The 23,316-nt window shown below is 42.8% G+C and overlaps 1 protein-coding gene across 5 annotated transcripts in view; it reads left to right on the forward strand.

The window, feature by feature from the left end:
* MICU3 (mitochondrial calcium uptake family member 3) overlaps positions 1–23,316 on the forward strand; it is a 167,498-nt gene that overhangs the window by 76,842 nt on the left and 67,340 nt on the right. For all 5 annotated transcript variants that reach the window (XM_056558741.1, XM_056558779.1, XM_056558768.1 and 2 more), the window contains exon 5: positions 15,097–15,144. In XM_056558741.1, the coding sequence (XP_056414716.1) occupies positions 15,097–15,144 (48 nt within the window). The remainder of the gene's footprint in view (positions 1–15,096; positions 15,145–23,316) is intronic.

A 23,316-nucleotide genomic window follows, 5' to 3' on the forward strand; every position in this document is an offset into this window, starting at 1 on the left:
AGCCTTGTTATGGTCTGCTAGGGAGCTTTGGGCTTAGCACACTTCTTGGTGGTGTTGTACCTTTGATCCGTGAAAAAGGTCTTTGTGCTTTCTCTTCATTTTTTAAGAATTGCCCACACACCAAGAAGTAGTACCACTGCTGGGAATAGGAACACAGTAGTAGCATTAGGAGTCATATCTCCCAATAGGTAATGTAAAATGCATTGGATTGTGGCCCCACATTTATGTATATGTTAACAAATTGAATATATGTTTATTATGAATACTTTTTGCTCAACGTTATACGGTGAAATATACTTAAAGGGGTATTCCAGGATTATTCGTTTTTGGATTTAAGACACATCTATTGTGTGTAAAGCCAGCTCCCTAATGACATTACCTGTATGCATTCATCATCGTGCAGATCCACAGCTTGTGTGTCAGTTGATGTCGTGCAAGTCATCAAAGGGAGCATGGCTGTGCTGCAATGGGTGGGGCGACTGATGTGTGAGATGGAAATAAGTCACTTTCCACCATGAAACAAAGGATCCTGGGGATTGTAGTCTAAGGGTAGCCATGGAAACCCAAAGTAGCCAGTTCTTAAAAACAAGAAAGCAGCATGATGGGGGACACAGGACATGGCCATTTGTCACCAACACAAGCACAGATCCTTGGTAAACATGCCCATTACTGTATGACATTTAAATAGCAAAGATACCTTATGTTAGATAACACCATTAATAGGAAAAAGCAAATATGCTGCTGCCATATATGTCGCACGGGGTCTGATCTCCAATATACCTAAGTCTTCTCTCCCCCTTTTTAACAGCATCTGCCTTCTAGTCTAGAGAGTCATAGAAATTCCCATACACATTACATGGTTTGCTGGTCTGGTTAAAATCAGCTCCCTCAGTTGAAGTTCTTCTAAGGCATCTAATGCACATTGAAATTGTTATCTCTATTCAGAGCCTCTGTTGCAGGTTCCAGGTTATATTCGATGGAAAAACAGCACAGCACATAAAACAAAGGCCACCAAAATGTAACCATAATAAGTCTGTGGGCTTTGTTGGGCACAGTTGCGGTTCATTTTGAATTGAATGGAGACTTCCTTTATTTTTAGTTTTCGCTTCCAATACATAACAAAAAACTGGAAATGAGAACAGAGATTTGAACTGAGCCTAATGTGTTCGACCACCTTTACTCAGGACCCTTTTTCACAGACTGATGGGAGACAGACAACAATCTCAGTGATCGGCACTCCTTTGCCGAGCTTGCACATGGCACACTTGATCACTGGATCCTTCATACTGCCTTTTTAATCAACTAAGGGTAATGTACGGCCGATAACGGAAATTTAAATCAGCTGACCAACAAGTTTGTGTAACGGAGCTGGATGTGGATCCTCTAACCTGTGTGGCTGATGAATCGGGGAGTGGAGTCTAAGGTGACGCTGGTCTTCACCATAACCCGCCGCAAAGCAGGATGGGCTTGCTGCGGCAGGCGACACCCAGGTCGCTACCCCAGACACGGCTCAACCACACAGGTAGCTGGGCTAGGCGAGGTACCGAAGGATAAGGCAGTAGCGAAGTCAAACGTAGCAGAAGGTCAAGGCAGGCGGCAAAGGTGCGGAGTCTAATAATGTAGCGGAAGGTCTGGATACACGGGCAAGGCTAACAGGCTATAAGGTTTGCTTAATCTTTGGCTAGGGGCACTGAAGATCCGGCAGGGAAGTGTGGGAGGTGCTTTCAAGACAGCCTATGTCTCTTCCTCAGCTATTGTATAGTACTGAAATGTTGCATAGCATTCACTGATCTTGATAATGATAAGATATTAAAATGCAAAGTACTGCATATCAGTACGTACACTACATAATGTTTTATTATACAAGGGTTTTGTTTTACTAGATACACCTGAACAATTCTTCATGCTGGCCATATACAGCCATCTTTTGCCAAACACTAGTAGATGTCTTTATTATTTCTCATATGTAAATAAAAAGACTATTAACTATAACTGATGTTGGCAACATACTTCTTTGAAGAAGACTCAGCCTCAGGGACATTGCTTATAAGACAACAGTGGATACCTTTAAAGGTAATTTCAGCAGTTTTGAGCATGCTAACCTTCTGATAGGGGCTAATAGGGGACATAACACTGAGGATTTTGTTACCTTTAATATAGCCCACCAGTGGATTGTTTCTTTGTAATATCCATTTTATTTATATGCAAATTAGGCTGTTTACTCAAGGCGTTTTTTTACCCCTAGGTGTACCTATATGACCACCAAACGCTCCTCGAGCAAGGACTCCTAATCAAAACTGAGCTGCTCCTCTGCAGTGATGTAGCTCAAGGCCACTGCAGAGAGGCAGCTCAGTATTCAAGATGAAGCATTGTTAGAAGAGCAGGCAGTAGATCGTATCAATGCACCTAGGGTTTAAAGGGGGTACTCCACTGCTCAGCGTTTGAAACAAACTGTTCCGAACGCTGGAGCCGGCGCCGGGAGCTTTTGACGGCATAGCCCGCCCCTCTTGAAGTCACACCCCACCCCCTCAATGCAAGTCTATAGGAGGGGGCGTGACAGCCGTCACGCCCCCTCCCATAGACTTGCATTAAGGGGGTGAGGTGTGATGTCATGAGGGGGCGGGGCTATGACATTGCAAGCTTCAGGCGCCGGCTCCAGCGTTCGGAACAATTTGTTCCAAACACTGAGCAGCGGAGTACCCCCAGTGCCTGGAATTGCCTAATTTTCTTATTTGTAAAAAGAATATTAGCCTATCCTCTATAAGCCTATATTAGATGCCATAACCTGCTGGTAGATTCCCTTTAAGGTGTGATCTTTCATGGTAATGGTTTTTAATACTTAGCACTTGAAAAATGTCCACAAATGGGGTTGAATAATTTTGGGAGACAATTACGACCTGCTGTGCAGATGATTTATTCAGAATACTACTTATACTTGCCCAGATGAGGTGCAGCATCCTCTTGAAGCTCTTTACTTCTCTGTATCATATGTAGACACAATCTCATTTTATAATGATTTTGGGCAGAAGTAAAGTGGACCATTGTGCTGTAAGTACCAGGTGACATTTTTGTAAATGTTGCAGGGAATAGCCTTTACTTTTTCTTACTGCTCAATTTATTGTAGCTCTAGAAATGTTTATTAACTTTCACCTATTATATTCCTTTATAAACAATTGTATCTGAAGGAACAATGAACATGGTGTATGTGAAAGGAGCAGAGAGGGAGGTAAGAGTGTGGGTGGTCATTTCCTATAGACCGTGTTGTGTTAAGGGTTGATTTATGAATTCTGTGTAGACATCTTCAATATCGGTGTCACTATCTCCAGGCTGACATGAAAAGCAGTACTTTCCTTCTCCTTTGGCGTATAACCTTATATCTTATTGATTTGCATTGATATATTTTCTGCCAACTCTTGAAAGTGTTGACTTTGTCAGTGATGGCTCAACCGAAAAGAGCACACTAAAGAACAATATGTCACACATGGACATATCCTGAAAAGATATTTATATGATTATATATGTTATGTTGCATGCTTATCTTTGTTGTATTTGGGGGGGGGGGGCTTATAGTTTTGTAATGATTAGGTTATCTGTCTTAAGATATGACTACACATTGGATTATAAAGGTTGGCAAGTGGTATAAAAAATTTTTAAAGGATTTTGGCTTACTTTAAAAAAATAAAATAAAAAAAGGAAATACTCACTTGCTCAATCCACCTTTTCTGCTGTTGCAACAGTGCTCAGTCCCCACTGGTCAGTGCTTTCTGATCCCATCTCAACACACAGGACATGTTGGCTCAGCCAGTGATGGGTGGCAGCAATGAGTCACCACATTCACTGACTGGCCAATTGTACTTATTAATGACATTACAAATTTTACCATAAAATTTACAGTGAAGCCAATTCACCACCCCATTCACTGTGCGGTTTCATTAACATTATATTTAAATAGTTCGAACATATCCTCATGCTGCAATTCCAAATGTATTTATCGATTTCTCTGTTTATGTTATTTTTATTCGAAAGATTGGAAAGGGGGTCAATTTGAAATTTTATTAAATTATTTTTATTTTAACCAAGACAGTTTTTTGTTGGGGTACATTTTAAGCATACCTGTCATTTTAGGTATTTTAAAGGATAAGTGGATGTGTGTATTTGAACGGTAGCCCTTTCTCTGGCCAATAATATAACTTGTATATGACATTTTCCCCTATACAGGATCCATTTCCAATTTTCAGTTCCAATTTTTCCATACTATGCAAACAGACAAAAGTGGGGATCCTGTCCTTCTATGTCTTTTTTTTACACCCTCAGAAACATCAGTATGAAGGACATTAAAGGGCAATACAGAGCAGCGTAAACTGTAATAAAACACTGGGGCACAAACTTATTCTAACTATTAGCTCCTGCAGTCTTTCTGCAGTCTCTCTGTCAGCTTCTTGCTTTCCTCAACCACTTACCCGTTTCTCCCTCTCCCCTTCCCTCACCATAGACTTGTATAGACAGCATGTAAATGATGTGTCAGTGAACTGATAGTTGATCATGTCTCTCAAGCAGACTTGCGCTGTTTTTGTGTGAATGATGAATTTAAAGGGGTACTCCGGTGAAAACCTTTTTTCTTTTAAATCAACTGGTGGCAGAAAGTTAAACATATTTGTAAATTACTTCTATAAAAAAATCGTAATCCTTCCAGTACTTATTAGCTGCTGAATGCTGCAGAGGAAATTCCTTTCTTTTTGGAACACTGATGACATCACGAACACAGTGCTCTCTGCTGACATCTCTGTCCATTTTAGCAACCATGCATAGCAGATATATTCTAAGGGCAGCATGGTGGCTCAGTGGTTAGCACTGCTGCCTTGCAGTGCTGGGGACTTGGGTTCAAATCCCACTAAGAACAACAATAAATAAAGTGTTATTATTATAATAATGTCAGCAGAGAGAACTGTGGTCGTGATGTCATCAGAGAGCATTCCAAAAAGAAAAGAATTTCCTCTGTAGTATTCAGCAGCTAACAAGTACAGGAAGGATTAAGATTTTTTTATAGAAGTAATTTACAAATATGTTTAACTTTCTGCCACCAGTTGATTTAAAAGAAAAAAGGTTTTCACCGGAGTACCCCTTTAAGGGGGAGCAGGAAAGAAGCCTTATAAGTAAAAGCCATTTTTCCTTTATAGGTACATTATTATGTTTTTGTCATATTCACGTGTACCAATCATCTAAGATTGTTGAAGCGATAGTGCCTTTTTAACAAAGAATGTATTCAAAATTTTCAAATGATGTAGTATAGTGCAGTCACTACACGAATAAATCTTTTTGTGAAAAAATGTTTCCCAGTGAAAGGTTTCATTCTGATTATGGTGTCGTTCCACATATATTTTACTGCACAAAAAGAGACACTAATAATAAGTGCACACCCAATATATAAAAAATGTATTTAATCCAAAAAATAGAAGACACACAGATACAGTCATGGCCGTAAATGTTGGCACCCCTGAAATTTAAGTATTTCTCACAGAAAAGGATTGCAGTAACACAAGTTTTGCTATACACATGTTTATTCCCTTTGTGTGTATTGGAACTAAACCAAAAAAGGGAGGAAAAAAAGCAAATTGGACATAATGTCACACCAAACTCCAAAAATGGTCTGGACAGAATTATTCGCACCCTTTCAAAATTTTGGATAAATAAGATTGTTTCAAGCATGTGATGCTCCTTTAACCCCTTAAGGCCTCAGGGTTTTTCCGTTTTTGCACTTTCGTTTTTTCCTCCTTACCTTTAAAAAATCATAACCCTTTCAATTTTCCACCTAAAAATCCATATTATGGCTTATTTTTTGCGTCGCCAATTCTACTTTGCAGTGACATTAGTCATTTTACCCAAAAATGCACGGCGAAACGGAAAAAAAAATCATTGTGCGACAAAATCGAAAAAAAAACCGCCATTTTGTTACTTTTGGGGGCTTCCGTTTCTACGCAGTGCATATTTCGGTAAAAATTACACCTTATCATTATTCTGTAGGTCCATACGGTTAAAATGATACCCTACTTATATAGGTTTGATTTTGTCCCACTTCTGGAAAAAATCATAACTACATGCAGGAAAATGTATACGTTTAAAAATGTCATCTTCTGACCCCTATAACTTTTTTATTTTTCCACGTACGGGGCGGTATGAGGACTCATTTTTTGCGCCGTGATCTGAAGTTTTTATTGGTATGATTTTTGTTTTGATCTGACTTTTTGATCACTTTTTATTCATTTTTTAATGTTATAAAAAGTTACCAAAATACGCTTTTTTGGACTTTGGAATTTTTTTGCGCGTACGCCATTGACCGTACGGCTTAATTAATGATATATTTTTATAGTTCGGACATTTACGCACGCGGCGATACCACATATGTTTATTTTTATTTTTTTTTACACTGTTTTATTTTTCTTATGGGAAAAGGGGGGTGATTCAAACTTTTATTAGGGAAGGGGTTAAATGACCTTTATTAACACTTTTTTTTTACTTTTTTTTTGCAGTGTTATAGGTCCCATAGGGACCTATAACACTGCACACACTGATCTTTCATCCTGATCACAGGCGTGTATTAACACGCCTGTGATCAGCATTATCGACGCTTGACTGCTCCTGCCTGGATCTCAGGCACGGAGCAGTCATTCGTCGATCGGACACCAGGGAGGCAGGTAAGAGCCCTCCCGGTGTCCGATCAGCTGTTCGGGACGCCGCGATTTCACCGCGGCGGTCCCGAACAGCCCGACTGAGCAGCCGGGATACTTTCAGTTTCACTTTAGAAGCGGCGGTCAGCTTTGACCGCCTCTTCTAAAGGGTTAATACCGCACATCGCCGCGATCGGCGATGTGTGGTATTAGCCGCGGGTCCCGGCGCGATCCCGCTTCATATCGCGGGAGCCGGCGCAGGACGTAAATATACGTCCTGCGTCCTTAAGGGGTTAAACTCACCTGGGGCAAGTGACAGGTGTGGCCAATATAAAAAATCACACCTGAAAGCAGATAAAAAGGAGAGAAGTTCACTTAGCCTTTGCATTGTGTGTCTGTTCGTGCCACACTAAGCATGGACAACAGAAAAAGAAGAGAACTGTCTGAGACTTGAGAACCAAGATTGTGGAAAAATATCAACAATTTCAAGGTTACAAGTCCATCTCCAGAGATCTAGATTTGCCTTGGTCCACAGTGTGCAACATTATCAAGAAGTTTGCAACCCATGGCACTGTAGCTAATCTCCCAGGGCATGGATGGAAGAGAACATTTTATGAAAGGTGTCAACGCAGGATAGTCTGGATGGTGAATTAGCAGCCCCAAACAAGTTCCAAAGATAATCAAGCTGTCCTTCAGGCTCAGAGAGCATTAGTGTTAGCGAGAACTATCCGTCGACATTTAAATTAAATGAAATGCTATGGCCCAGGAGGACCCCACTGCTGACACAGAGACATAAAAAGCAAGACTTGAGTAAGCCAAAATCCTTCGGGGAAAACATCTTGTGAATAGATGACACCAAGATAGAGCTTTTTGGTAAAGCACATCATTCTACTGTTTACCGAAAATGGAATGAGGCATACAAAGAAAAGAACACAGTACCTACAGTGAAATATGGTGGAGGTTCAATTATGTTTTGGGGTTGTTTTGCTGCCTCTGGCACTGGGTGCCTTGAATGTGTGCAAGGCATCATGAAATTTGAGGATTACCAACGGATTTTGGGTCGCACTGTACAGCCCAGTGTCAGAAAGCTGAGTTTACGTCCGAGATCATGGGTCTTCCAGCAGGACAATGACCCCAAACATATGTCAAAAAGCACCCAGAAATGGATGGCAACAAAGCGCTGGAGAGTTCTGAAGTGGCCAGCAATGAGTCCAGATCTAAATCCCATTGAACACCTGTGGAGAGATTTTAAAATTGCTGTTGGGAAAAGGCGCCTTCCAATAAGAGACCTGGAGCAGTTTGCAAAGGAAGAGTGGTCCAACATTCCGGCTGAGAGGTGTAAGAAGCTTATTGATGGTTACAGGAAGCGACTGATTTTAGTTATTTTTTTCCAAAGGGTGTGCAACCAAATGTTAAGTTAAGGGTGCCAATGATTTTGTCCAGCCCATTTTTGGAGTTTGGTGTGACATTATGTCCAATTTGCTTTTTTTCCTCCCTTTTTTGGTTTAGTTCCAATACACATAAAGGGAACAAACATGTGTATAGCAAAACATGTGTTACTGCAATCCTTTTCTGTGAGAAATACTTCATTTCCTTGAAAAATTTTAGGGGTGCCAACATTTATGGCCATGACTGTAACATTTTTAAAACAGCTCATAAAGAGCCTGAACAGGGCAAATGGGGGCAGTCATACATACATGTATAGCCAATCAGAACTACTGTAGTGATCAATATAGACCAAAATTCATATGACTGTTAGTAAAATGATTATTTATAAGACGATCATTTGTTTGAAGGTTGTTCAACCACTATCCGACTTCTATCAGATGTGAATTGCCACCTTTACTGTTAATGGTAGTGAGACATTTGTCAGTTTTTGGACATGCAAAGCCTCAGCGACAATCCTTGCCCAAGGAGTGTAGATACAATTATTATTTTCTTTATCTATTCTGTCATTAATGGAAGGATTGCCCCCATTGGTTTCCCAGCATGCTGCAGTATGTACGCAGTAACAAGCATGTACGCAGTAACAAGCATATCCTGTGGTTATATGCACTAGCTCTTCTTTCCAGAGAAGCAGTGAAGGCTGATGTCAAACATGTCAGCCGTGGATCTATGTCATACATGTTTCCCGCAAGGAATCACTAGTTTAATGTTGGGTGAATTTTAGATTGCCCCCCCCCCCCCCCCCCCCACACACAGTTTTTCTGTAAGTCAGCTGCTGACTTTCTACAGTGCAGAGCTAAGAGCAGTCACACACATTGGTCTTCCGGTCTCTTATGGAAAGTTTCCATTATGTTAATATGGGGATCAGGGGCTATAGATATTGTGTGTCTATACAGGACAGTTTGATGTTTGCCACCTTGCACTTGAGTGTAGCCCTTCTTTTAGGATTTGGCATTCCCTCACATACTTACTCTCTGTGATGCATGCAGACAAATAAACAGTTATGGTAGCAATAGACTTCCAGTAATTTGGCAAGCCACCATTTTTAGGGCCTCAACTGTAAAAAATAGGCTGAAGATGACGTGGTTATGGCTTTAGCAAGGTATTAGCAAGACCAATAGTTCAGAACTGAAGACTTTGAAGTCTTAGTCACATTGGGGGAGATTTATCAAAGGATTTAGACTGGTTTTTCCTGTCTAAATTTGTCGCACAGAAAGTGGTAGTCTTTCCCTCGACTTTTGCTTTAGAGGATTTTTAGAACATGATGCATTCTAGTCTATTTTAGACAGAAAAATGCATTGGTGCTGAATTTATCAAAAGTGACTTTTCAGCGACAAGTCGCATCGGCTGAAAGTACGCCGAAGTGTCAGACCATTTTTAAATACAGTCTAAAGCATAGATCCCGAAGTCCGTGCGCAGAATTTATCAAGACTTGTGCGCCTTTTGATAAATTAGGCTCACATTAGACCAGCCTAACCCTCTGTAGTTTGGACTATATTGATGTGGGACATAGACAACTTTGATAAATCTCCCCCATTGCTCATATAGTATCATAATCCTCAACATTGTAAATACACATTTATTACCGTAACAGTGGTGTTTCACAAATCAATCATAAAGAGAGATAATTGGAGTGCTTTGCTCTAAATTTATTACAGGATATACAATTCTTATTATGTTTGGCACATTTAATACTGCTAGTGAATCATAAAATAGATATGTGCCAAAAAATGTGCACATTTCTATCTTTTTACTTAATAAACATTAGTGTCCATGCCCACCTTTCAATGTTATATTCAACTTTCAACAATTGTAGCTTTTTAAGGGAAATTGCTGTACAATTTTTGGCACAGTTTATGTAAAAAGAAATGTCACGAATATATTGATAAATGTGAGCCTCTGTCCCTCACAACCTCATTTCCAATCACATACTTTCATCTGTTACCAATGAACTTTTATCTGTTTCCAATGAACTTATGTCCGGTTCACATCTTGCTTTTTGTTGACATTTAGTACATTTACACACTAGATGTGTCTACAGCTTTTTGTTACTATTTAGAAGCAAAATTATGTTTTTTTGGCTTCTATTTTTCAAATATATGTTAGTATTTCACAAAAAGAGGTATGGATTAGTGTTGTAGGCTATGCTATTCCATCCTACAGAGTCTTCTCAGAAAAGTATGTTAAAGTGTATCTGTCCTAGCAACATGTCAACATTTTTGAACAGTGGTGGGGTCTGAGTGTTCAGACCTTCGCTGATCAGGAGAACAAGCTGGAAGAAGTCTGCACTACAGTGCACTTCTCTCCCTGCCTCTGTGTCACATGATCGAGACTCGCTCCATAGACTTTCAAGGTGAGTTTGTCTCGATAACATGATAACATGACATGGAGCAGGAGAGAACGTGCTGAGCATGACCTTCTCCTCGCTCGTTCTCCTGATCAATGGAGATCTGAACACTCGCCAGGACATGTCAAAAGTTTTTACAAATGACAGTGTCCATTTAAACTTTTTTTTATATGGTAAACTATGGGTGATGGATGAGTTAAATGGATATCAAACATTGACACCCATCATCCTTAGGCTACAATGGTGTCTATTTAATGTATACATCTTGAAAAGCCTGTGATGTGTATATAGGCTATGGGTGACAGCAACCTTCACAGCCTATGCTTATACACTAAAAAGAAACCTAATGGGGTTATTCATCAAGAGTGGTGTAGGTGAACATCTTTTTACCCCATTAATTCATGTGGAGGTAACAGTGTACCTGCACCAAATGTACTACACAGTGCAGGGCATGTGATAAATCTGGTGCTGATCACATTTCTTACTTCGGTACTCCACTTTGTATGGTGATTCCTCTGCAATAAAATGTGTGACTTTTTTTTTTATAATGCTGTCAACAGACAGTTTTGTAAGCCAAGTCAGGGTTGGTGGAGATTTGCGCCTAACTGAGCACAGTTGCGACAAAAGATGCGAGATCCTGAAAAGTCGCATTTCATGAATACCTAACCATAACTGAAATCATAACTTGGTATGTTCCTTTAGAAAAACCTTCTAAAGCAAAAGTTGCAATGAAAAGTCTCAAAACAGCATCTGAGACAAACTGTGAGACAAATGTACACCACAAAACCAGGTTAAAACCAATGATAAATTCCCCCTCCATGTGAACAGTATATATTTGTAGCATGGTAGGAAGAACATACAAACTTGCTGATGATGTTGCCTTGGATAATGTCAAACCCAGGGCCATAGTACTACAAGGAAACACCTATGTCAATGCCACATGGCTGCCACCAGTATTTGTTATAAGACCTATTTTTTATTGAAGACATCATGAATTCTCATAGGTATGTTGTATATTACATTATTTAGGAGTCCCTCTTTTATGACCTCAATCCCATCCTTGTAGAAGACTTGCCTACTGAGCCTTAACCATTCCAGGGTCTTTCTCCCATAACACTCTGGTCAGTCAAGCAGAACTATCTCTTTTTTGAAGGCCACAAACAAAAGGAGGGAATGCTTTCAGGACCTCTTAGATAGTGGCCGTCACTTCGCCTGACATGCCGCCTGACAGTTGCTCAGCTTGTCTTTGTTTCACAACAAAGAGAGTGGCATCAAACAAAGGGATTGAGCTATAAAACGAATGGCTTTAACATAGGCACAACTCCACTCTATCAAAACGCTCCTGTATCTGATATCCAAAGGAGATTTGGCCTCACAAGTTTCTTTTCCCATTTGGTCTCTAAGTATTTATCAGGTTCATTATGTGGCTAATTCCCTGTTGCTGCAAGGTGATACACAAACGTGAGGCTACACAGAGGAGGTGGTGTGTTTGTGTTTGTTAGAAAACAATGCTTCCATTTAAGGTGTAAAGCCTCTGTAGGATCAGTGTGCTTAGTGTGGCAATTGTAGCATTATTGGCTGACAACATGATCCTCTCTGAAATCCTGAAACATTGGGCAAATGACGCTAAAGAACAAAGCAGTCTAAGAGCACGCCCCGCAGGCTGGTTTACAGAGGGCCAAGAGGGCAGACACCCTGGGCACCTAAACCTGAGTTTTTTTTGTTAGTGTAGATAATGGGGGAGATTTATCAAAACCTGTCCAGAGGGAAAGTTGCTGAGTTGCCCATAGCAACCAATCAGATCACTTCTTTCATTTTTAACAAGTCCTCTGCAAAATGAAAGAAGCGATCTGATTGGTTGCTATGGGAAACTCAGCAACTTTTCCTCTGGACAGGTTTTGATAAATCTCCCCCAATATATATATATATATATATATATATATATATATATTTAAAAACCATTGCGGGACGCAAGGGCCCTGATTTATCAATCTGTCTGAGACAGAAAGTGGAGTTATTTTCCGAAGCAACCAGTCACAGCTCAGCTTTCATTTTACCAGAGCTCCTTAAGATATAAAACATAAGCTGTGATTGGTTGCTTGGGAAAATCACTCCAGTTTCTGTCTCAGACGGATTGATAAATCAGGGCCAATGCATCCATATGTGATGAAACCCACACAATGTAGCCCTAGCTCAGTGTTTTCCAAACAGCGGGGGGCATATTCAAAACTCGTTGCCTCAAAAATGTTGCATTTTGCAGATATCAGATATTCAAAGTGTTTTACATGAGAATGATCCAAGGTTCACACTAGTCACGCCAGTTTTTTTTAAGTGGGCATGGTGATGTAAATTTCATGTTTTACATGATGTTTTCAAAGGGTGAGAATCCATTTTACATAAAAAATTTCACATAAATCCATTTAACATAAAAAATTTTGCTTTTGTTTTTTTACTTTAGTTTTTTTTGGTCAAAAAAGTGTTGCATATATATATATATATATATATATATATATATATATATATAGTACATTTGAGTAGCCGTATTAGTCCAGTGATGCAGATGCAAATCATAAAATGTTGCAGTATCTTGTAATACCTTTTTTATTGGACTAACAGCATTTTGTAGAGACAAGCTTTCGGGATTCCTCCCGAAATCCCGAAAGCTTGTCTCTACAAAATGCTGTTAGTCCAATAAAAAAGGTATTACAAGATACTGCAACATTTTATAATTTGCATCTATGTATATATATATATATATATATATATATATATATGTATGTATGTATATATATATATATATATATATATATATATATATAATTCATTATTTGCATATGATAATAATAATAAAAAAAATATATATATACCGTATTTATCGGCGTATAACACGCACTTTTTAGGCTAAAATTTTTAGCCTAAAGTCTGTGTGCGTGTTATACGCCGATACACCCCCAGGAAAGGCAGGGGGAGAGAGGCCTCGCTTCCCGCTTCTCTCCCCCTGCCTTTCCTGGGGTCTAGAGCGCTGCTGTTGGCCCTTCTCACCCCCTGGTTATCGGCGCCGCTGCCCGTTCTGTCCCCCTGACTATCGGTGCCGGCGCCGATAGCCAGGGGGAGAGAAGCGGCGCCGACAGCCAGGGGGAGAGAAGGGGCAGCGGCACCCATTGCCGGCGCCGCTGGCCCGTTGCCTCCCCCATCCCCGGTGGCATAATTACCTGCGTCGGGTCCGCGCTGCTGCAGGCCTCCGGCGTGCGTCCCCGGCGTCGTTGCTATGCGCTGAACGGCGCGGCGCATGACGTCAGTGCGCCGCGCCGTGCATAGCAACTACGCTGGGGACGCACGACGGAGGCCTGCAGCAGCGCGGACCCGACTCAGGTAATTATGCCACCGGGGATGGGGGGAGGCAACGGGGCAGCGGCGCCGGCATTGGGTGCCGCTGCCCCTTCTCTCCCCCTGGCTGTCGGCGCCGCTTCTCTCCCCCTGGCTAACCAGGGGGTGAAAAGGGCCGACAGCAGCGCTCTAGACCCCAGGAAAGGCAGGGGGAGAGAAGCGGGCAGCGACGGCCTCTCTCCCCCTGCCTTTCCTGGGGGTATATCGGGGTATACACGCGCACACACGCACCCTCATTTTACCATGGATATTTGGGTAAAAAACTTTTTTTACCCAAATATCCTTGGTAAAATGAGGGTGCGTGTTATAGGCCGGTGCGTGGTATACCCCGATAAATACGGTATATATATTATTTTTTTATTATTATTATTTATTTATTTATTTTTCACAGTCACTGTTTTTCCAGTTATTATGTGGGCACTAGTAATCATGAAATATTAAATGAGATGCTTCTTCCGAAATTTTCTAGTATTTACAATCTTGTGCCCAATTTTGATGCCAAACTCTGCAATTTAGGTGCAAAAAGTAAAAAATTGTAGCGTGAAAATTAACTCTCACATATTTTTTAATCGGCACAAGGGACCTTTGAACATGTGAGGATAAAAAAAGTGTGATTGATATTGTTGTAATGGAAATTACAGTAGTTTTTGAATATGTCCCCCAGTGTGTCTCCAGCTGTCTGCGCAGGCTGAAAGTTGTAGTTTTGCAACAGCTGGAGACATAGGTCAAGATTTATCAAACTGTGTGAGAGAAAAAAAATAGGGTGATTTTCCCTCAGCAGCCAATCACAGTTCAGCTTTCACTTTACCAGAGCTCGTTACCTGAGCTGTGATTGGTTGCTGTGGGAAATTCACTCAATTTTTTTCTCTCACACAGTTTGATAAATCTGGACCCATGGTGTTTGGAAAATACTGCCCTAGTGTTGCACTTGAATAATAATGTACTCAATACCTGTAGTGCTTTGTACAGAATAAACTCCAGTTCTTCAGTCATCAGATGGTCCAATCCATATGACAGGATTTTATCCTATGTATGGTACTCATCCTCTACTAATAATAGCAAACCTGATATGATGGTGACGGAGAATAGAATAACCTTCACTTGCATTTTCCTACAGATCTGAATTATTATCTATGTATGTTAAATATAAAAAATAATTATTTCTGTTACATAAAAGGAAGAATGCATAAAGTGAGTTGTCTTTATTTAAGAACCTCATTTTAAGGTGTATTTTTTTTCCCTTCTCTTTAGGCATGATATCCTACACAGAGTATCTCTTCTTGCTCTGCATATTAACAAGTAAGTGTGTCACTTCTTGGTGTCAGTAAACAGAGATGAATAGATAGGTAGGTTTAATATTTAGCAGATGTAGGAAAAGTACACATAGACTAAGGGTGTGTTCACACTGAGGAATTGGAGAGGAATTTACTCGAGTAATTCTGCTCGCTTATTCTGCTCCAAATCATAACAAAGAAAGTTCCATTTACTTTAATGGACTTTCCGCTGCTCTGTTCACACTGAAGAATTTCTGCTACCAGAATTCTGACACTGTATTCTGTTCCGCCTGAAGATAAAAGATTGAAGTCAATGGGATTTTTTTTTCCTGATGAAATCCATTACAAGCAGAATTCAAGCGGAATCCAGAAAAGTAGAATTGAATAGCCTCCTCCTTCATTTCTCTTCATTTCCGCATGAAAATTCCGCAAGTATTCCGCATAATGGATAAAAAGACAGAAGGCAACAATTATTCCTCGTGAATTCCTCTTCAATTCCTAAGGCTAGAATTCCACTGAGGTTTTTCATGCAAAAACGCTGATAAAAACACGCCGTTTTGCCGCACTGCGTTTTTTCAGTGAAAAAACACTGTGGCCAGATGTTAGCTTAAAGTCAATAGTGAACTGCAAAATGCCGGATCCACTTGTCGTTTTTCAGTTTGGTGTTTTGTTTTTTTTTTTATCCTTTGGGCGTTTTTCAGTTCTTTTTGGCTCCTTGGCAGTTTTTCCAAAACAACCTCTTGTTTAGACTTTGAGTATTTTTTCGGGAAAATCTTAGTCGAAGTCTAGTTTGACTTAACGTATTTATCGGGGTATACCACATACCGGCCTATAACACGCACCCTTATTTTACCAAGGATATTTGGGTAAAACATTTTTTTTACCCAAATATCCTTGGTAAAATGAGGGTGCGTGTGTATACCCCGATACACTGTTTCTTACCCCGCAGAAGCCCCCAGGAAAGGCAGGGGGAGAGAGGCCATCGCTGCCCGCTTCTTTCCCCCTGCCTTTCCTGGGGTCTAGAGCCCTGCTGCCACCCCTGGCAATCGGCGCTGCTGCCCCTTCTCTCCCCCTGTCTATCGGTGTCGCTGCCCCATTGCCGGCGCCGACAGACAGGGGGAGAGAAGGGGCAGCGGCACCCATTGCCGGCCCCGTTGCCTCCCCCCATCCCCGGTTGCATAATTACCTGTTGCCGGGGTCGGGTCCGCGCTGCTTCAGGCCTCCGGTGTGGCGTCCCCTGCATCGTTACTATGCGCTGCGAGACGCAATGACGAGTGACGTCACTCATCATTGCACCGCGCCATGCAGCGCATAGCAACGACGCAGGAGACGCACACCGGAGGCCTTAAGCAGCGCGGACCCGACCCCGGCAACAGGTAATTATACAATCGGGGATGGGGGAGACAACGGGGCAGCGGCGTCGGCAATGGGTGCCTCTGCCCCTTCTCTCCCCCTGTCTGTCGGCGCCGCTGCCCCATTGCCGGCGCCGCTTCTTTCCCCCGTGGCTATCAGCGCCGGCAATGGGGCAGCGGCACCGATAGCCAGGGGGAGAGAATTTGCAGCGGCACGATAAACAGGGGGAGAGAAGGGGCAGCGGCGCCGATAGCAGGGGGAGAGAAGCAGCGGCAGCAGGGACCCCAGGACAGGCAGGGGCAGAGAAGCCGACAGCGGTGGCGGTCTCTGCACCTGAAAAAGCCGCTGCAGTTCATTGATTTAAAGCGCCCGCTTTAAATCATTGAACTGCAGCGGCTTATTGCAATATAACACGAAGGTAGACTTTAGGCTAAAAATTTTAGCCTAAAAAATGCGTGTTATACGCTGATAAATACGGTACTTAAAATTTATCCATAGAAGTCTAAGGGAGTAAAAAAAACACCAAGAAAAACTCCATGTGGGTTTTAACTTTGGTGTTTTTGCAGGCAGTTTTTATTCTTTTTTTGGACTTTAGCAATCCAAAAAAGTGATGGAGATACCTTTTTAATAAAATTTCGTAGGGTACCATTAAAAAAATAAAAAAGCCACAGTAGTGATGAAAAAAATTGTATTTAAAATTTTTATTAATTTTTAAACAGAGATCAATTTATGTGGTCGGGCAGGGAACTAAAAATGTAGCCGACAATAATAAAAATTTAGAAAGGGGCCATTTAAATGAAAAAATAATATATTTGTTATAATTAATTTTGTTAAACTTTTTATTAATAATGTATTTTAATAATGTGTTGAATAAAGTATGTGTGTGTGTTTTTAACTTTTGTCACTTTTTTTTCTTTATTTTTTAAATTTTTTAGGTATTACTACTACTCCCAGCATGGAACACACTGTTCCATGATGGGAGTAGTAGTAGTATGTGTACTAATTGACAGATCGCCCCGGGTGTCACTTCTGACACCTGTTGCAATCCTCCTGTATTATGTATAGATGCGGGCGGCCGCACTTCTATGGTCCCCTGCACTGACGTATATATACACCTATTCATATTTGCCACAGAGCTGTGATTGGCTGGATGGATCCAGCCGATTACAACTCTCTGTGGGAAATATGAATAGGTGTATATATACGTCAGTGCAGGGGACCAAAGAAGAGCGTCCGGCCGCCCGCATCTATACATTATACAGGAATTATCTTTCCGTAACTGCAGGTACTACTGCTCCCAACATGGAGTACACTCTGCTCCATGCTGGGAGCTGTAGTACCTGCATTAATAGACAGATCGCAACAGGTGTCAGAAGTGACACTCACTGCGATCTGTCTATTAATGCAGGTACTACAGCTCCTAGCATGGAGCAGAGTGTGCTCTATGTTGGGAGTAGTCGTACCTGCAGTTAACAGCGGGTGTCACAGCGGGTGTCACTCCTGACACCGGATGTGATTGTCCTATTTATTGCAGAGATGCGAAGCGGCTCTATACAGCGCTCGCATCTCTGCACTATACTCCAGCCTGCCAGTGATGTGAATGGAATTCACATCACTCATTCATAATTTTTTTTTTCTTTTGGTACCCAACAAATTTAGAAAAAGACGTCAAAGGGGCCAAAAATGCAATTTTCACTCAAAGGCAAAAACGCCAGAAAAAACACCAAAACACAGGGAAAATCAGTGGCTCTTTCATTACCTTTGACATAAACAGGGTGCCCTGGTCAGTCAATACCTCTTTATGTAAGCCCACTCAGGAAAACATCTCCATTAGCTCCTTAGCTATGAGTTTGGCCGAGGTATGTTGCAGAGGTAGCGCCTCGGGATACCGAGTCGCATAGTCCAGGACTACCAGGATGTGTTGGTGCCCCATAGCGGATTTCGGCAACGGGCCTACAAGATCCATAACGATCCGTTCAAAGGGACCTCGATAATCGGGAGGGGGGACCAGGGGACTACGTTAATGTGGCTGGGGGCTAATTATTTGGCATGTTGGGCAAGATTCACAATACCATTCAACCTCCTTATACACGCTGGGCCAGTAAAAACGCTGCAAAATTTGTTCCTGCGTCTTCTGCTGGCCCAGGTGCCCCCCTAGAACATGTTCATGGGCTAACTCTAACACAAGCCTCCGATATGCTTTAGGCACCATCAATTGTTCCACACTCTCACCCCGTACCTGATTTACCCGGTACAGCATCCCCTGGTGGACCACAAAGCGTGGATATACAGTCTCAGCCCCCGGTTGTTGTGGTGCACCGTCTACAATTAAGACATTTTCCCAGGCCTGAGATAGGGTCAGGTCCTGGTGCTGTGCTGTACCGAAATTTTCTCCCGAGACATTGGAGTCTGCCAACTCTGGACCTGACGGCAGCTCCTCCACATCTCCCATCATTATATTTAGTGGAGATGACTCCTTCTCTTCCACCGTAGTGGTGGTCACCCCAACTGCTGTTGCTTCTGACTCAGGTTCCCAGGGTTCTGGGGTCACCCCTGAATAGGGCCAGTCTATTGGGGATACCCCTACCTCATAGGTCTGGGGAACTCTTGTCTGGGGCAACAAAGATACGAACCCTGGAAAGTCTCTCCCAATTATGAGTTCAAAGGGTAACTTCGTGGCAACGGCCACCTCATGAGTCCAGCGGCAAAGTCGTTGACAAAGTCACCAGGGCAGTGGGATAGTCTCTTAAGTCCCTGTGTATGCACAAGACTCCCGCTTGTTGGCCCGTATACTCAGTAGGCGGCACCAGGTGTGACCTCACCAAAGTCACCATGCTACCTGAGTCTATTAGTGCCACCAGGACACTATCTCCCACCTTTACCTGGCAGAGGTGACCAGAGTCCCCTGCCCTGGGGACACCAGTGGCACACAGTCTCTGGGTATACAGGGATGGGCGGAATGCATAGTTGGTGTCCATAGGTTCTTCCCGCTGGGGACAATTATCCCTAACATGTCTCGGTTCCTTACACCTCCAACACAGCAACGGGGCAGGGCCTTTGGGGAACACCTCCCGGGGACCTTTGGGGCTTTCCAGCTGCCTGGGCAAGGGTGGGGACCTCGTGGGTTTAACTGCCCCCTCCCGCAGTTTTACAGTGGCCTCAAATCTTTCTACCAGGTCAACCATCCCCAGCGCGTTGCTAGCCTGGCCAATCCAGTTCTGGCGGGAGTAAGGCAGGGCCCTCCAGAACATATCAGCCAGGAGACGGTCCAGCATGGAAGTGGGACTCAATACCTCTGGCAGTAGCCATTTCTGCAGGCGTTGCAATAGGTCATAATATTGCGGCATGGCAGGCCCAGCCGGCTTATATTCCCACTGTCGTACCCGCTGGGCCCAGACCCACACATTTACCCTCAGTCTTGCCTGGATCTCATCCTTATCGATGTCATAATCAGTAGCCTGGTCATCGGGCAAGTAAAAGTACGCCTGTTGGGACCCCAATGTCAGGAACGGGGAAATGACCTCAGCCTACTGGTCTCGGGGTAACCTCTCCCTCGTGGCCACCTTCTCGAAGACCGCCAGGTAGATCTCGACATCATCCGAGTGGGTCATCTTGGGGATCGCCATCCTAACAGCCTTCTGGGCATCCGGGTTTGTCCGGGTCGCCGCTGCAGCTTGTAGCGCCATTATGGGCTGTAACAGCAGCTGGTTGGTCTCCTGCTGTTGCTTGGTGGACTCCTGCTGGAGCTTGTTGGTCTCCCTCTGTTGCAAGTTGGCCTCCATAACGACTCTATTTTGGCGACATTTGCCTTGACTCTTTGGAGAAAACACAACCGCTGTACTGTCGGTCACTTGTCAACAGGATCGTTGCCCCTAGCAACCACTCCAACAGGTTATCCCAGACTCAGTTCTTAGCAACAGCGTGCTGCAACTCAATCGCTGATCTCACTGCTTTGCCCACATCCTCCACCAAATGTGATGACTCGCTTTTGCAGATAGGTGTGGTTGCAGTATAGAGGCAAGGAAACAGTAGTTTTCAAATCAAAGTTCAGTGTTTTATTCACACTTGGCAAGCAGCAAACAGTCTTTAAATGCAGAACAAAGGAAAACGTAACATAAGTCCACTTGTGTTCCTTAGGTGTTTGTTCATACCTGAGTCCATGCCATGCGCGCATCAAGCAAGTCTTTTCCAAGCCTCCACGCAGTCTGCAGAGCAGCTTCCAATCTCTCAGGGAAGAGTTCCACATTCAGCTCTCTCTGGCAGTGTGAGCTGCAACTAGCAAATCCCTCTCAGCTGGTGAGGCAGCCTAGCTTTAAGGCCAGCTAAAGTAGGCCTGGATTGTGGGGAATGGCCTCCACCCTACACTTGACCATTCCCAGTAAGAGCCATCCCAGATTGGCCTTTGAGCCATACTACGGCCACAGTGTTAGGCTGGGTTCACACTACGTTTTGTCCCATACGGGAGCGCATACGGCAGGAGGGAGCTAAAACCTCGCGCTCCCGTATGTGACCGTATGCGCTCCCGTATGTCATTCACTTCAATGAGCCGACCGGAGTGAAACGTTCGGTCCGGTCGGCTCATTTTTGCGCCGTATGCGCTTTCACAACCGGACCTAAAACCGTGGTTGACCACGGTTTTAGGTCCGGTTGTAAAAGCGCATACGGCGCAAAAATGAGCCGACCGGACCGAACGTTTCACTCCGGTCGGCTCATTGAAGTGAATGACATACGGGAGCGCATACGGTCACATAAGGGAGCGCGAGGTTTTAGCTCCCTCCTGCCGTATGCGCTCCCGTATGGGACAAAACGTAGTGTGAACCCAGCCTTAGTCTGCATCGCAGCACAGACACTGAATAAATACTGGCTCTTACTTCAGCAAGGCCAGAAGCCTTAGTGACACATATCGCCCATCACCCACCATGCCTTTCACCTTCTCACAGTGGTTTTAGCATAGTATGGCTATGTTGACCCGGCGGAATTCTGCAATTCTGCACAATCTTTGCTGAATTCCAGCAGAGTTCTGTTCTCAAAACACAGAATTCTGCTGAAATTCAAAGCCCCCATTGACTTCAATAAGATTCCGCCACAGAATTCCACAAAATTAAAAACAGGTCTTTAAATTTTGCGGAATGCAGAATTTCTGCAGCTGAATTGTCTCCACGGAAATTCTGTTGTGTCAATGGGACAGCGGAATAGCATTGAAGTCAATGGGCAGCATGTTTTGACAGAATTCTTCAGAGGATTTCCTCACGGCTCTTGAATTTTGCAATACATTCATCCTTACAGGAAAATATTTGCTTTCAATGTAACCTCCTAGTCTGGAGATGTGTAACTGGGGGGGAAGATTAAAGACAGAAAATTATTCAGACGCAGTACTCAAGGGAGTGTGCTACATGGTCTAAAATCTTAAACAGTAATTTATCAAAGCATTTAGTAGGGTTTTTTTTTGCTTAAAATTGTTGCAAAAAAATCACATGTGCGACTATATTTTTTGTGCGACTTTTTGATTATACAGTGCCCTAAGCAAAAAAAGAAACTTGCTTACCAAAGCAAAAAGTGATTTTTGACTTGCAATGGTCAGAGATTTATCAAGTCCTAAAGTTGCAAAAAAGTTGCATCACATGAAAAAAACTGCTAAATTTACTCCAGCTCAGACATGGCGCAGAAAAAGCCACCACCAAAGCAAAAAAAAAACATTTAGGTGAAAGAAATGTATCGACAGGCTGAAACCAGTTGATAAATAAGTCACACATAAGCAAAAAAAATGTTAGGAAAAAAAAACTAAATAGTGGAATACGGTACATGTCCCCCCAAAATGAATAAGTATACTGTTACTATTACATCTACCAAGTAAAACACTGAGCTAAATATAGTTTTCATATAGCAGTGCTGGAGTATTAGACAGCTGTCACGCCCCCTCCCATAGGCTTGCATTAAGGGGACGGAGCGTGACATCATACGGGGGCGGGGCCGTGACCTCACAATGCTCCTGCCCCCGTGATCGCCAGTAATCAGACCCGGAACGAACGTGCTCCGAGGACTGATTCTAAGAGGGTGCTGCGTGCAAGATCATGGGGGTCCCCAGCGTCTGGACCCCTGCGATCAGGCATCTTATCCCCTATCCTTTGGATAAGGGATAAGATGTCTTAGCGCCGTAGTACCCCTTTAAATTGTGCAGACATAGGTGGACATTTATTAAAACCTGTGTAGAGGAAAAGTTGACCAGTTGCCCATAGAAACCAATAAGCTTGCTTCTTTCATTTTGAAAAAGGCCTCTGAAAAATAAACGAAGCAATCCGATTGGTTGATATGGGCAACTGGTCAACTTTTCCTGCGCACAGGTTTTGATAAATCTCCCCCATAATGATCACTAGAAAGCCTGTTTGCTCAAAGATATTAGCAGGACACGGGACACTAAACTAGGACTACAAGACTCAGCAGTCTGCTGGAATGTTTCAGAAACAAGCAGGCTAAACACCAGCAGTCAGCAGTGAAGAACTAAAGGTTCCAGAGTGTCTCTTGAACATTTGTTTATAATTATTAAATAGTGGCTTCAGACAATGTCTATTTCTTTGGAAGAAATTGGAATGGAATTGACACAATTGTCCCATACTGCTTGGAACCTTAGCCATAAGCTGTAACCCATCAGGAACTACTGCTCTAAATGTTTTGTTTCCCTGCAGCTGGGGAATAAAGCATTACAGTAGCATCAGTAGGTTGTCTGTGTTAATACATGACAGGATCGGGCCTCCAGAGCAAGAGATACTCTTGTAGCTGCTCTCCCCTCCAGCAAAGAGATGTAGACCCTAAACAGAGGAATTCCCCTCTATTGACTCAGAATTTA

This window comes from Hyla sarda, chromosome 1 (assembly GCF_029499605.1).
Source record: "Hyla sarda isolate aHylSar1 chromosome 1, aHylSar1.hap1, whole genome shotgun sequence".
NCBI classification, from domain to species: Eukaryota; Metazoa; Chordata; class Amphibia; order Anura; family Hylidae; genus Hyla; species Hyla sarda.